The sequence below is a fragment of the Euprymna scolopes genome, chromosome 2 (genome assembly GCF_053919585.1).
Source record: "Euprymna scolopes isolate OS-2025 chromosome 2, ASM5391958v1, whole genome shotgun sequence".
Lineage (NCBI taxonomy): Eukaryota > Metazoa > Mollusca > Cephalopoda > Sepiida > Sepiolidae > Euprymna > Euprymna scolopes.
This window is the reverse complement of record NC_136483.1, coordinates 193949162-193965095: the sequence shown is the minus strand read 5'-3', so window position 1 is coordinate 193965095 and position 15934 is coordinate 193949162. Positions and strand designations below refer to the sequence as shown.

At 30.8% G+C, this 15934-nt stretch overlaps 1 protein-coding gene across 3 annotated transcripts in view; it reads left to right on the top strand.

Moving 5' to 3' along the window:
* The window catches only part of LOC145300914 (ubiquitin carboxyl-terminal hydrolase 24-like), a 237514-nt gene that overhangs the window by 119403 nt on the left and 102177 nt on the right, over positions 1 to 15934 (top strand). For all 3 annotated transcript variants that reach the window (XM_080144530.1, XM_080144529.1, XM_080144528.1), the window contains exons 16-25: positions 975 to 1118; positions 1595 to 1726; positions 2425 to 2536; positions 4491 to 4573; positions 8064 to 8204; positions 8348 to 8401; positions 10183 to 10295; positions 11586 to 11663; positions 13956 to 14133; positions 15734 to 15832. In XM_080144530.1, coding sequence (XP_080000656.1) covers positions 975 to 1118; positions 1595 to 1726; positions 2425 to 2536; positions 4491 to 4573; positions 8064 to 8204; positions 8348 to 8401; positions 10183 to 10295; positions 11586 to 11663; positions 13956 to 14133; positions 15734 to 15832 — 1134 coding nt within the window. The remainder of the gene's footprint in view (positions 1 to 974; positions 1119 to 1594; positions 1727 to 2424; positions 2537 to 4490; positions 4574 to 8063; positions 8205 to 8347; positions 8402 to 10182; positions 10296 to 11585; positions 11664 to 13955; positions 14134 to 15733; positions 15833 to 15934) is intronic.

Genomic DNA, 15934 nt, shown 5'->3' with positions numbered 1-15934 from the left:
TGAGATCTATTATGATCAAAATGGTCTGCACATCATAGCAAGATATAACTGTATTTACATAAAGAATAATATATATATATATATATATATATATATAAATAAATTATGTTTAATTTAGAATTCAGAATAATATACAAGAGCTGACCTTAGAGTGCAAATAAATTTAAGCTCAATAATTTATCAGTTCCATGAAGCAGAGCTAGTAAATAATTATAAATAAAATTTTAAACATTTTTAAATCAAGATTATCAAAAAAGAAATGTTTTGTTACTCATTTCATAATTAAATAGAATTTCAAAACTGTTGTATTATTTGAACTTCTACGCACAATGTAGCCTCCAACCTTCTTCAGGTATATCTTGTCAAACTCAAATCTTTCTGTTGAACTCATGGAATCTGCATAGAATTTCAAATAGAAATCTATTTACTCCACAGGAATAGCATGCTCTAATTCTATCAGCCATGATCGGGTAAAAGTCTGAAGTGGATTGAATGAAGGGTTCTGTTCAAAATTTTGTGCAGATTCCCTGAGTTCAACAGAAAGATTTCCCAGTTCAACAAAGTACACTTAAAGAAGGTCAGAGATTACATCAACTGAAACATTGTGTGAATAACAGTAGTCTGAATAATGCAAACAATACAAATTATTAATCTTTATCTCAAAAATTCAGAAATTTAAAAAAAATTGTTTTGCATTTTTAATTTTATTGATTTTAATTTTATTCAGTAAAAAAAATAATTCAATGTGTAACTATCAGTGAGAAAAATACACATGCACAAAGTTATAATTTTATTAACTTATTTAGGATTTGAGTTTGTATTTTGTGGATTTAAATGCAATTTTAGAAATCATTTGGTTTTCTATTTTCTTTCAGTTTCTTTACAAAAATAATTAACTTTTTTCTCGAAATATTTCTGTTTTTTTTTTTTTTTCAATTTTCTATTTAAAATGTTTCTTTTCCTTTCTCTTTCAGGGAATTTTATATGAATTAAACAAAAATCAAGATGTTGTCAAATTGGTGACCGGAAGTCTAATGAAGTGTCACAAGATGGCTGCTGGCGTAGATGGAACTTTGACTCCTAACACAATTGTTGATGGACGATACACTCATTCAGAGGTAAGTGTGTGTGGAGGTAATCAAATTGATGTTAGTTTGATATTAGAATAATTCAACATTCAACACGTTTCAGATCACAGAATGTCATGTAAGTAAGATTGGGTTTTGATTGATCAAAGAAGGTGCATTTAAATTAAAAGTTGAACAAAAAGAAAAACTTTTCAGAATGTGCCCAAGTGACTAAATTTCTAATCTCAGATCTGTAATTAACCCTGAAAATATATAGAAATTACTGATCTTGTATATCTAGAAGGGATGATAGAAAGCTGCAGACAAAGTAATGAACCACCCAAAAGATAACACAATAATATATTTCTCGATCAATCAGTCAGTAAAACAAGGTAGTTGAGTCAATTTTTCATTTGTTTTATAAAAATCCATTTCTTCTATTTTATACAAAGATATCTTGAATGTATTTTTGAAAGTAGAAACAATTTTTGCAGTTTTGATTTGAACATCTTTTCATTCCGTTTCAGTTTGTATCAACACATTTAAACTTTCTTCAATATATTCTACAAGTTGGAATTCAGTGTTTGACTTGGAATCGGGCGCGAGAAATTTGGAGCACTTTAGTTGCTAACCCGGAAGCATGTGATTGGGACAAAGAGGTATTAATTGTTTCTTCTTGTTTATTGAGATAGTTCATCAGGTTCATTTTATTTGCTTTTTTTTTCTTCATCTTTTTCTTTCTTTTTCCTTTTCTTTCTTTTTCTTTTCTCTTTTTTCTTTTTTTCTTTTTTCTTTTCTTTCTTTTTCCTTGTTGATTGATAATCCTTTTTCTAATTATTTCCTTTCTTTTTTTTTATTGCAACTTGGATGTAAGGGGCTATTATTTGGGACCATGTCTACTAGGGATGATGTGAAGAGATGAGAGAGATGTCTATTCACTTTACATATAAACTTCTGCATGTCAGTACAGTCAGGGAAGCAGGAGACAGGGAATTCCAAAGTCTATCAGTTCAAGGGAAGAAACTATTAGAGTAGAAGGCGTTCAAGCATCTAGGGACCTCTACCAACAACAATAACAAAAATCAACTACGCATTAAATATGCAACAAAATAATGGGAATTAATGAACTCAGCTAAATACAAAACCAGAGTGGAAAAGGAAAATAATCTTTAAAAAATATTATATATAGAAGAATATGTGTTGTATTTCAGCAAAATATGCATGTGGAATTTTAAATTAAACTGGCAAAAAAGCATAAACAGGTTAACCAGCTTTTAAAATCCAATCCACCATTTTTGTTCATAGGCGAGTTTATTTTTTGTCTAATTTTTCTTTGTTGTATCTGTTTGTATTTCAGACATGTTATGAATGGTTCAGCAAAGGCATTGGTGACTTAGAGGCAGAAGCTGTAAGTCAACTCTTCCAGAAAGAACTGTTGAAATTAGATCCTTCTACGCTAAGCGAAAAAGGTAAAAAAAAAAGCGCAAAATACAAGTTTTTTTTTTTCTAGTCTCTATGTTGCATAAAGGGTGTTGTAAAACCATTTATGTAACAGGATACATTGATTTGGGACGACTTAAGAAAATATGAAAGGAAGTGATAAAGGTGAACTTTAAAGAAAGAGAAATAATTAAAAACCTGGACAGAGATACATTTCTTTCAAAAGTCAATTTCTAAAAGCCGTCCAACACATGCCAGCATGAAAACAAACATTAGATGATGATGATGATTTTTACCTTGGTCGTTGTATTCATGTTTCAACCACTATAACCTTCAACTTTCTTCAAAAGCATTATTTTGAACTTGAGAATATTCTAGTCAAATTTTGGAACTTGTACAGAATTTCAAACTGAATCTTTTATTTAATTTGTGAGGGTAGATTAATCTCATTCCATCAGCTATAATCAGGTAGAAGTATTAATAGTCTGATTTTTTTCTTTGTTTTTTTTTTTTAAGAAATACTTAATTTTTCATTGATTTGAATTTGTAAATTTACAGGATGTCTCTGTATAGATACTCATAATGACCTATATACCAGACAAAAAAGACAAAAAACTGAATTTCTTAAAAACTGAACTGATTACAATTTTAATGAGTGTTCACTCTTATAAAATTGAATTCAATGAACATGATAACCATTCTCAAGCACAGTGTCTTCTGATCAATCAACTTGTAAAGTAACAATCCAGTCATTTCAAAGCAATGTTTACTGTGTGAGAGTTTATCCATCTTGTTGAAACTATTACTCCTTACCACATGCTGTAACAAGCATTAAGTGCTCTCCAGAATTCGTTAAACATGACAATGTAACACTCTTTTTCTGATTTTCTCAAATTCTAATCAAGATGAAGATTCTTGTCATTTGTTTTGTCACATTTTTGCAAAGATTTGTTATTGAGACTTCAAAATTCAATGACAACATAAGAAATTTTATTTATTCAAAAACCTGCCAAATTCAGGTTATGAATTTGATGTGTCATCACTAGTGAGTGCCTGGTCAGTACAGATCACAACAAATGTGAATGACTCTGAACTGTCAATTGCATATGCTGTGGTTGCAGATTGGTTCTGATCCTCGACTTAAAAAATCACTAGGATAGGAGACATGGTCTCATTTAATAATAATGTTATTTCAAATGCTAAGTAAAGTTTGTTTTTGGGGTCTTGTCCAGAATTTCCCCTATATTAAAAAACAAAAATAAATAAAAATTTGTATGATGTATCTGTGATGAAACAAAAAATATATTTAATAAAATCATGTATATTGATCAATTAGTTTTATTTTTAAATAAAAAAATCATTATTTAGCGATTAATGGAAATTTGTAGGATTACAGCATAAATCTAACAAGTTTGTACTGTTGTTGCATTATCTCCCTTGTTTCCTGAGTTTATTCTCAAGATGACATTGTGAGACTTTTATTCCTTGATATTACTCTTAAAATTTGATTTACTCATTTAAAAATAAAACGACTTGATCAATTTACACGATTCTTGGAATATGATATTTTTATTTCGTCACAGGTATGTACATCATACAGATTTTTCTTTTTGTTTCTTAATATAAGGAGTATTCTGGCCAAGAACAGTTTTTTTTTTTTTCCATCAAATCTTTGAGAATTATCTTCGATGAAATTGAAAATACTTCTCAAGGATTTGAAAAAAAGAAACAGGATAATAATTCAGATTTATAAAAACAAACAAATCAGCCATGTTTATTCCATATTTCATTTTTTTTTTTTTTTTTTTTTTTTACATGTTTTTCACACATTTCTATAAAATTGCTATCTACGAATCTATTAATATATGTATTAAATTTGAAATAGCATTAATTTTTGGTTCCCACATTGGATAAATGCATTTTTGTTTCTGTAGGTCATAAATGTTGATGTGTCATATTTTCCATTGTTTCCATTATTTTCAGGATTTGCTTGTATGAAAAATTTCTTTGAAACTGCAAATTTATATGAACACAAACTAAAACGATCACAGACAGGTCCAATGTGGGTAAGTGTGATATGTTATTCATTCAATTTTCAGTTTTTACATGATTTTCTCAATTGTTTTTAATTCTTAACTATGAATAAATCTCCAAAACTAAAGGATTTTAATTTTGGGGTTATCTGCGATATTAAAATCTTGTTTGACACCAAAATTATCATAGACGATCGCCTGAGCTATGTAATAAAATGAGTTTCACATTGTTGACTCAATTTAACTTTCAAAATGTGAAAAACAAATATGTTTTACTGAAATCCAAACCCGGATCATCAGCATAGGGACCACTGATTAAAAATATGGGATTAACGTTAAAAAAAAAATTGGAGCTAACTGTTATGATCAAAAATTATTCAAACTCCTTAGTTAAACATTCACAGGCAATTTGAATTGGAACAAATATATTGAAGATGTTGTCAAGGCTGCTGCAAAGAAGATGGGCTCTCTCTACAGTACTAGAAAGCTACTCATATCTGACAGTATCCTGTATCTCTACAAAACCACTATTCACCCATGGAATATTGTTGCTACATCTGGGCCGGTGCATCTATCACTAGTCTTTCCTTTTTAGACAAAGTCCAAAAAAGAGCTTCCGACTTATCAAATGAAATGTACTTTGATAAACTCAAAGCACTTGTGCTCTCTCAACTTGAATACCTCCGATAAACAGCTAAATCCCACTCCTACACGGTAGAAATCTCTAGATGCTGGAAAACTTTCTATTCTAATAGTTTCTTCTTGTGAACTGCTATACTTTGGAATTCCCTCTCTGTTTCACACCTCTTTGATTGTAAACATTCAGAAATTTAAATGTAATGTGAACAAACATCTTACTGCTGGACTTCCTGCATAGTGCCTCAATAAATATGGTCCCAAATAGTAACCCTTTATGTCCAAGTAGCAAATACAGCAGTGTAAAACTGTTTTTTGTCTACCTGGATGAACATGCAATCTCTTCCAAACTTGTTTAGAATTGTTCATAATCATTCTGAAAAAAAAAAAGGGTACTTCTGCATTTACTGATCCGTATTTCCATGAATGTTACTTAAGCATATCTCTGCAGTTTGTAAACCACTGGAATATGGCAAAAATGCTTGGCTAATGAAAAATTGATTGATCATATGACATTACAAATGCACTGGATGTTTTTTTTTTTTTTTTTTTTTACAAAGGCATCACCATTATCAAGGCCCAGAGGCCACTCAAGGATAAGGGTTAAAGAGTGTACAGTAGAAATTGGACAATATAGTAATCATTAGTAATGAAAATTTGGTAAATTTAAGCTCAGTCGAACACTTTCCATGAAAATAACGATACATCAGAGACAAACTCGCAACATCTCTTCTGTGAGATGTTTAACCAAAGAAAATCTCAGTAGACAACAGTTAATAAATAGGAAGAAAATATTAGTTTTATTTGCACAAAAAATTTTAATCATTAAAAGAATTTGTAAATGTCATCATGAATCTAGCAAATTTGGATAACATTTTACAATCGAATCCCTATTCAACAGGAGGAAATGCAACGTTGGAAGGATCCTTAAACTGCTCTGGATCTTTAGAGAATATGACCTCATTGCTGATGACAGTATCAAACCATAAATCCAAAACTCTAACTCTTTTGCTAATAAAGAAATACATTCAGCCACGATCATATCGACTGTTCGAAAGCTTCCAGCAAATTAGGATCAGAAGGGTTTTAACACCTAATGGTGAATGATAGTTTTCATTTCATAGACCCTATAATGAAAAATTCTATGGATGATATGGAGAGGATATCCCTCTTTGCCATTGGCTGTTATCTTTCAGTTGATCAAAAATACTCCTTAGAAACATTGGTGAAATCAATTTGCAATATGAGTAACAGTAAATAAAAAATAGGAATAAAATAATTTATAAGAATCAATATTAATGTTATACATCTAGACAATATCAAGTTTAAAGCAGCCACAGATTCATATTAGAATTGTCCACATGAATATAGGATCTAATAAATTATTGCTAACAATCAGTTCTAAATGATGGTTTTCTAGAGGTTGAAAATTCAAGCTTTACTATGAGTAATAATAAATAAGATCAACATAAACTGCAAAGCATAGATTTGTTGTCTAGAGTGTTAATTCCCTAAAAAAAATAAATGAAAAGCTTGTCTCTGTTTTTTTTTGTTTTTTTTTTTATTCAAGATGGCGGAAAAGAACGCGACCGGCCATCTTGAATCCACTTTTGTCTTTTGAAAAAGAGAGGTCCCTTTCTCTCAAAATTAATCAAAGTTCCATACCACCCATGGACTTTACATACACTGGACATACCAAAAACTTGGTTATAATTATACATTGAGGTGAGGAAAGATAGACGAATAAAGGCTAAACACTCCTCTACTCAAGCACACCCGTCTACATTTGTTTGTTTTTCTTTCTTTACTTTCATAATTCCGGTCTTTCCCTGCATTGTCTTCGGCTTTTAAAAAAAAATTCTATATATTTCTTTACCAACAATGCTTCAAGCAAACTGTTACATGATAAGGGCTGTCCCCTTTTCATGTAAGTATAAAAATAGAGAGATTACTTAAAATGAAAATAAAATGAGAGAAAGCAGAAATCGAACCTTGGATATAAGTTTTAAAGAACAATAGGTTTAAATGGAATGTCCAGTAAATTGTTAATTCTGATGAAATAAATAATAAATAAACTATTCATTGTTAAAAGAATGTGGATAATAAAATATGGGTTAAATGAATTAGATATGCAGGTTGAATTCCTTTGTGGAAACAACAAAAGAAAAAATAGGTTATTGGGAAATCAGAACGTCGGAAACATGTAAGTCGCGCATGTTGGTGGCACGTGAGTTTTGCTCACGTGGCCGGACATGCATGGATTTCTCAATATAGGAAGTGAGAGTTAGTTAGTTAGGGACAGAAGCGGAGAAACTCAGAGAGAGTCTGGAGTTTGAAATTCGAACGTCTAGAAGCGAGACGATCACTTTTAAACTTAATATGTGAAGCTTTGAATTCTTGATGAGAAAACCACGGCCGGTCGTGAAGAAATAAAACCATCATGTGTTTTTGTAAAACGTCGTCTTGTGTTGTGATTCTACAAAAAGGTAAATTGAATTGTTATTATATGTCTATATGTCTGTGTTATAAAATGTCTTTTCATACACGTCTCGACATCTCATATCGACAATGTGAACTCTACATCTCATATCTACACTAAGACTGTCTGAACACCATCTCATCACTCCAAGAGCTTCTTCTTCTTCTATCAGCATCTAAGTAAAGAACATTTTAATATATATATGAATCATCATAACACGAACAATCTCTCTTACAACAACAATCTCTCTGATACAACATCCCTCTTAATAAGACTCTCTAAGAAACTCTCTCGTCTAAGACTCGCTCTTAAAATCCTCTCAATGAAACTCCTATATATAACAAAACTACTACCTACTCTTATATAATCAATCAATTCAACTGCTTTCCATTTTTTCTCTGTGTTCAGATTGTTGAAAAAACTGACCTTTGTGGACTTGAATTCCTTTGGGAAACCTGCTTGAACACATTGAATGAAACGATTGCGGAAGCTGCGATTGAGTTACTTTTGGACATGTCATATTCAAATCTGACACCCAAAATGAAAAAGGTAAATCCATTTCTTTTCAGATAAAGCTTTTTTCTTCTTTTTCTTTTTTCCTTTTCTTTTTTCCTTTTTGTCTTTGTAATTCTTCATCTGAAAGTTTTGTCCATATTTGATTTTGTGTTCATTTTTTTTTTTCTCACCATCAGGATCCTGTTAATCTTCATAAGAAATTCATCACAGAATGTTACAACCGACTTGAGGTAAGCTTTATCTAATTCTGGCATAAGAACACAAGTGTGTGAATGTTTGGAGGAACACAAAGAGCAAGAGTCTTTGTCTAGACAAGATCTGTTTAAAATCAGCATGCAAAATCCTCACTCTTTAACTTGAACACCGACGTCTGCAGGGCTGGAATGACTATAGCAAGATGGTTCTAAATCTAAGGATGGCTACTGAAACAGAAAGTAATTTCTGTAAGCAAAAATTTAAAAACCTTTTTGAAAAAAATCCATCCCAAATCAGAGAATTATTCAATCTTGATGAAATTTTCAATATTTATTAAATATTAAATTAATATAAAGTATTTCTTTTATTAAAAAAAAAGGTATTCTTGGCCAGAATTCTCCCTTTTATTAAAAAACAAAAATAAAGAAAAATCTGTATGATGTACAAACCCGTGACAAAACGTAAATATCATATTCCAAAAACCATATAAATTAAGTAGTTTTGTTTTATAAAGAAAATCATTTTTAAGTGATTAATGGGAATTCATAGGCATTACAACATAAATCTAGTAAGTATGAGTTATTGTTGAGTTAACTTTCTTTGTTTCTTTTTTTTTTTTTTTTTTTTCAAAATAGTGGATGAGATGGTCACTCTTTAGATATTTCTAAAATTTGAATTTCTTATTAAAAATAAAACTACTTGATCAATTTACATGGTTTTTGGAATATAATATTTTTGTTTTGTCATGTGTATGTACATCATCTAGATTTTTCTTTATTTTTGTTTTTTATATATGGAGAATTGTGAACAAGAACCAAAAAAACTAAGATTTATTTTTTTACATTGCTTAAATTTACCTCTTCTTTCATTTCCAGGATGAAATATCTCTTATTATACCCATAGGTGAAAGCAAACTTTGTGTTTGCTTTCGACAGATTTTTAACTTTCACTTTCCCTTAATTTTTATCCTGTTATCCTCACATACCATAAGCAATGTTTCTAACAGACAGTCAAATTGCTGTTTCTTGGTTCTCCTGTCGTTTTGAGTTGGTGATATATGAATATTTTCAATCTATTCGTAGTATTAACCATTATTCAACTTTTAGTCATTTCATTTCATTAACACTTACCCTTGAATGGTTTTTGGCCTTGATAAGTGGTGATTGATCAGCAAAAACAAATCTTTTTAAATTTTATGATAATCTTTACAAAATGATAATGCCCTGAAAGTTTAAATATAAAATTAAAGCAGCCAGTAAGTATATAAAACTGTCAAGATATTCAATTTTTTTTATATATTTATAAAAAATATTTGGTTCTTGTCTAGGATTCTCCCTAGTCTTAGAAGAAGGAGGTGGCTTTTACCTTCTATCGTCGCCCACTGTCAGATGAAATTTTATATTTGTTGGATATTCTTCTCACTTCTCGATGAGCAGTTAATCTACATTTTACTATATAGAGAGAGATTTAAAGGAAAAATCAGTTTGTTGGTTCCCTCATGGTTCAATCAGTTAGTGCAGCCTTATTACAAACAGAGCTTGTGAGTGCATACCTCCCCCAGGGGATAATTATGTTTACTTAGATTATATCCAAAAATGAATTTAAAATATTTCAACTTACAATGTCAAGTAAATGGTTTAGCTTTACTTTAATTTTTTCATGTAATCCATGGAATTTACGGAAATTAGTATCCTGGGTAACATCAGACAATCTTGCTAGATTATAATGAATTATATGTAATAAAATGAAAAAAAATGTTTTTTTTAAACAAGATTGTAATTCATTTGCATCGTGTTGTAACTGTTTCTCTATTTAGGTCTCCAGAATTGGTATTGGTGGCTCTGTTCTTGGTCAGGTTCTCTCAAGTGCTACCAAAATATTAACTGCTGCTATTGTTCCAGATGTTGCGACAGGAACATTGCCGTCCAAGTAAGTATTTCTTTCTTTCTTTCTTTGAAGGAAAAGGGAGGGTAGATAATTATTATTTAACCCTTTTTTTAATGGAATTCATGTGTTTTTGAGTTTGTCTTTCTATTTTTGTTGTAAAATCTTTTTAATCGAATTTTGTGCATGTTCTAATGCATTTGATTATTGAAAAGAACTTGTTCAGAAATAAAAACATACTCTTTTGTATTTTCAAGCAAGTAATTGTTTAACTGGGTGGTGGTAGTAGTGTAATAATATTTGTATGCAAGTATGTGTAAACAGAATTGTCAATGTGAAGGTAGAGCAAGTAGAGAAGTGAAAAGTTCCAGGAGAAATGTAGGAATAAGAATTTGAAAAGAGAAGTAGCTGACATGTTCAGGATATGACATCATAAACAGGAAGTTCAAAATAGTGAATAAGATAATTAAATTCTTTTTGGTTGGTGAGCTGAGCAGATTTGGTTCTTGTCCAGAATTCCCTCTATATTGAAAAAGAAAAATCTGAATGATTATGAAAGGAAAAATATTATTTACAGAGAGACTTCATGAACTGATTGAGTGTACTTCTAACTGAAAACGTGACAGCAAAATAAAATACAGATGTTAGCTGTTTATGTGACAAGCTGCCATTCAGATAATTTGCTGGAGATAAAGAATTGTCGACCAAAGTGCTACAGTAGCTGTGTGTCAAACGTTGCTGATAACATTACTCAGCCAACAGAAGACAATTTATGGAATATGTTTCCTCTTCACTGATTGACTCTTTGATGGTTTAAAAGGTCGGTACTTAATCCATATTGTCATTTAAATGTTTCAGATAGGAGTTATTAATTAATTCTTCTCTCTGTAAAGAAATTCCGATCTTTATTGGTGTGAACGATCAAATTATTTTTTTACTCTGAAAACTTTTTCTGGCCATTCTGGAATTTTCCATCAGTGAAACAAAATGCCACAGGGATGCTTTCCAACATACTAAAATATTCTTGTCTTCAAGTCTAATTATAACAAATATTTGTGAATATTTCCACTCCTCTCATGGGGTTGTCCATGTTTGAGCTATTTCCTTTACTCTTATACACAAGTGGTTTCGATAATTGATAACTCATTAGTAATATATATATATATATATATAAAACGTATCATGGAGTGTATTATGGCATTGGCATATTTGGTTAATGTTCTTTAAAGCTTATCTGTTTAGTTAAAAATTTTGAATAATTCAATTTAAAACTTCTGCATGTCACCTCCACTTCCGCTTATTTTTGATTATCTTTATTTTCCTTTCCTCTTTCAGCTGTACAACAAAATCTGAGAGTAACTTGGTCATTTCTGAAAGCCGACGTGTCACGTCTCGAGACCCAATTTATTTCCGGTAAAAACGGCTTTTATCGTTTTCTTTTTTTTTTTTTTTTTTCATTTAAAAAAATACTCCAGATTTACTTTATTTAATTTAATACTTCAACTTTAACCATTAATATAATGTAAATAAAGGAATCATTCGTTGCCTATGCCAAACAAAGGTAATCTGTAGTAACAGCAATATATATCAAAAAGAGATGGTGTCCTTCCCACTCAAGTGTGAGGAAGTGGGGAGAAAGAGAAGAGGAATATGACAAAAGAAAGAAGAAATGGATTTATCAGCAAAACAATGGATAGGAAGTTGTTCACAAAGACGCACTAAAAGAAGCTGCCATGGGATTGTTGATCAAGGTGTGGCATTGAACAGAAACAAAAGAATTGGATATTTAGTTATTTTACGAGCAATTTGGCGATGGGTTTTGCGAGTTAAGAACAGTCTTGGATTGTCAACAGTTGACAATAATTAAAGAGGACAGTGTCCAGCTTTTTTTTGTGTTTTATTTTATTTTTTATACTTGTGAATCCATGTGCACTCCCTGTGTTAGTGTGAGAGACGACGACATGGCCAGAAGAAGAAACAAAAGAAGACTATGAAGATAGTGTTGGAGTCCGTAGTTGTTGAGTGAGAGGTAGCATATGGTATCGTAACGGCCATCCTAAGAAAAACTCTCTACTAAAACAAATATCTAGATGTCAACTTTGACAAATCTGGATCAAACATTCACAGAAAACTCAGTCAGTCTACCATGAAAAATTCAGATGAACTGTAATGCATATGACATCAGGACTATTCAGGAGCAATTCAACTCTCTAAAAACATCTCGGTTCAACTCGAGTCTCCTACAGAAAACATCATGGCTAACAATCGTGTGTATGTGTGGAAAAGTATACAATGGAAGACTTGCCATCCACTAAAAGTAAGGTTAGAAAAACATTAGAAAGTCATAATACATGATAAAATTTAAGTATCGTATGGCCAATCACATATGGCGGGAAAAAGGAAGCCATCTGCCCTTGTTGGATTGAAGAAAAATCATAAGAAGAATGCTGGAGAGTAAGATCTCAAAGTAGGCGTGCATATGTTGGGCAACAATGGCCTCCTAAGTAGATTCAACATAGAATTTAAAATAATGAGAACAAATAATTATGAAGAGTAGTTTGGAATATTCAAAACACAATTATATATATATAAATATTCAAAATGGCTGATATAAATGCAATTAGATTTCAATAATACTCGTATCTCATCGGGAACAAAGTACAAGTAGTATTGAAATGTAATTACATTTATGAAGGCCATTTTAAATGATTATATAATATATATTTATAAAGCTCTACTTTATATAGAACACTTTTGAAAACATTGATTTTAAGTTCATTCTATCAATAGATTTTAACTTTTTTAATTAATATATATATATATATAGAGAGAGAGAGAGAGAGACGGAGTGAAAGAGTAAAGGTAGTAATACTATTCATATTAAAGTTCTCGACATACAGATTTCTAAGTACAAAAAGACACACTGACAAAGGGTCAGAGGTTATATGATGAAATTTTAGAAGAAGAACAAAGATTAGAATAGTCGTCCAAATAATGTCAATCAACATCCTTCACAAAAAATAGTGACCAAACTTGAAGTAACCTCCAAAAAAAAAATGGTCCTTGTATTAATTGGTGATCTTTTAAACCAACGCATTTCAGGTGAAAACATTATTACATACTTACATGTCATGTCAAAATTAGTATAAATCACAAAAAATGACCCAGTAGAAGATGTGTTAGATGTATTTTTAACAAAAAATCATCTATAATTACATTCCGACATTTTGTGTTTAAAAATAGCAGGCCATTAATTTGTTGATTTAACGGTTATCTCCCTTGTTTGTCATACAAAATTGATCGTATAACACTTCCATGCTAAAACATATAAAAAAAAAAATCAGTAAATTCTATTTTTACTTGTAATTATTTTTTTTACTAGATCATATTTTAGAATTTATACTAATTGCTATATGACATGTAAGTACATAATAATGTTGTCACCTGCACAAAAAAACTACTGAAGATACAAAGAAAATATTAGATTTTTCTAAAGAGAAAAGATTAAATTTTGATTCCATTCGAACTTTATCAAATAAATAAAAAGTTACAAGTTGAAATTGAAGAGAATTTAACTATCATTTACCTCTGTTCACACTCTAAACTCGATCAATTTGTGATGCTTGCTAAATTAAATTTCACCTTGTAAAAACCATTTTATCTTTGACACGTTCATTTCTCTTACTGGACTTTATTTATTTTTAGGCCAGTGAAACTGCTGAACATTGAACGTCTCTTGTGGATTGCCGAGGCCTACATCCTGAACGTGGAAGACTCCCATGTCAGTCCTCGTAGTATACTACCCCACGGAACGTCTTTCCAAGGCCAACAAATAAATCTCTACATCAGTTGTGAATCCCCAAAGCAGGAATTAATGTTACTTGTAAGTAAAATGTTATCTTTTTATATATAGTAAAGTTTTCCCCTATTTCTTTGACTTTAATAGCTTTGTTAACAAGAGGTAGAAATTTAAAACTTCTGTCAGTTGGTTTTTGCAAACATTGATTAACATTCTTAAAAACAAATTTTTCATTTCCAATCAATTTCATCAAATCATACCAATGTCCTGTATGCTAAACAGAAAACAACTCTCCTTAAGCAAATCCCTCTCACAGCATCCACTTCCAAATGATTCAATCATTGCTGGGGAGTATATCTTGATGTTTTTGTGTCATGAGGACCTTTCCGGAACAGCTGTTCCATCCTGGGCACAGCAACCAGCTTCCAAAAAATAAACAATAGAACACATCAACAATGTATCAGGGAGTTGCTAGGTTATCAGTTACATCTGCTGGTGAGTCTTCTGTCCTCTATCGGCATTATTACTGTCAGAACCACTGTACTGAAATTGAACTCTGTATGAAATGAGCGAACAACACAATATTTAAATAAAAATAGAATTTTATTTATTTTAACTTAAGATCCATTCTCAACAAAGTTGTGATTCCAACTTTTTGTGACCCAGTAATCTCAGCGTCAACTGAATTATCTCTTTCTTCTTGGTGAAAAATAATAGAAACAGAAAGAGGGACAGAAAGATACATGAATAAATATTTTTCATTAAATTACAACAATTATTCTGAATTTTAAGCTTTTGTCATAAATATGGATCTGACCTTTTTCACCTTGACTGCTTTTGCATTTTATCAACAAATTGTCAGTTTGAGGAAAGTAAAGGGTTACTGCATTTTTCATGTTGTAGTAACACTTTTTTCAACATTACTTGTTTCTCCAAAAGGATAAGAAAATACAGGTAAAAGGCTTTTAAATATGGGGAGCTTCTTATCATTCTGCCAAAGCTAGAATCCAACTCTAATTTACCACTCCTTACTCTAATTCAGTGGTTCCCAACCACTGTGAGTAGAATGATTACTGGTGTGCCGTGAAGAAATCAACCAGAAGCCATTTAATTTCATTTTGTTTAATAAAAACATTCAATTTCTTAATCATGATGATACCACTCAATTCAAACTCTAAATAAAAAAGTCATCTTACTGCAATTCTCAACTTCGTACCTATGTGAACTGGTAATGTCTTACTTAAATAACATTAAAAATAAAAATGTGAAAGGCTTTAAAATATTGAAAAAGAGTTAAGAGTGTCTCTCTCACATTTGCCCAAATATTGCAGCAGTAGATAAAAAACACCAAGCACAACTGTCCCACTGACACACCATTATTATTTTATACCAGATTTTGAATACAGGCTATGTTGATTTATGTGAATAAAAATTCTCCTTATATAATCTTTGTTTTTTTGTTTTGTTTTTTTTTCTTGTTATTGCAAAATGGCTTTATGAGTAGAAAATACTAATTTTTATGATAGGTGTGCTGCAAAGATTTAAATAAACTCAATAGTGTGCCACCATGTAAAAAAGGTTGGGAACCACTGCTCTAATCTTCTATGAATTTTAAAATCTGTGGACAGTTTCTCCTATCAGATTTTCCTCTCTATCGAAAACACCTTATTTTTATTTTTTCCAGAGTCACAGTAATGAAATGCTTGGAGTCGTGCGGATACGAATTGCTATTTGTCTTCGTCAATCAGTCGATAATATTCAAATTGTAGCGAATGAAAAACTTGTAAGTTGTCTTTCCTTTCTTTATTTGTTTTCCTTTTTGTTTATATTGTCAACATTTTTGTTTTTATTGTCAGCATTTAATCTTGTACAGATCATTACAATC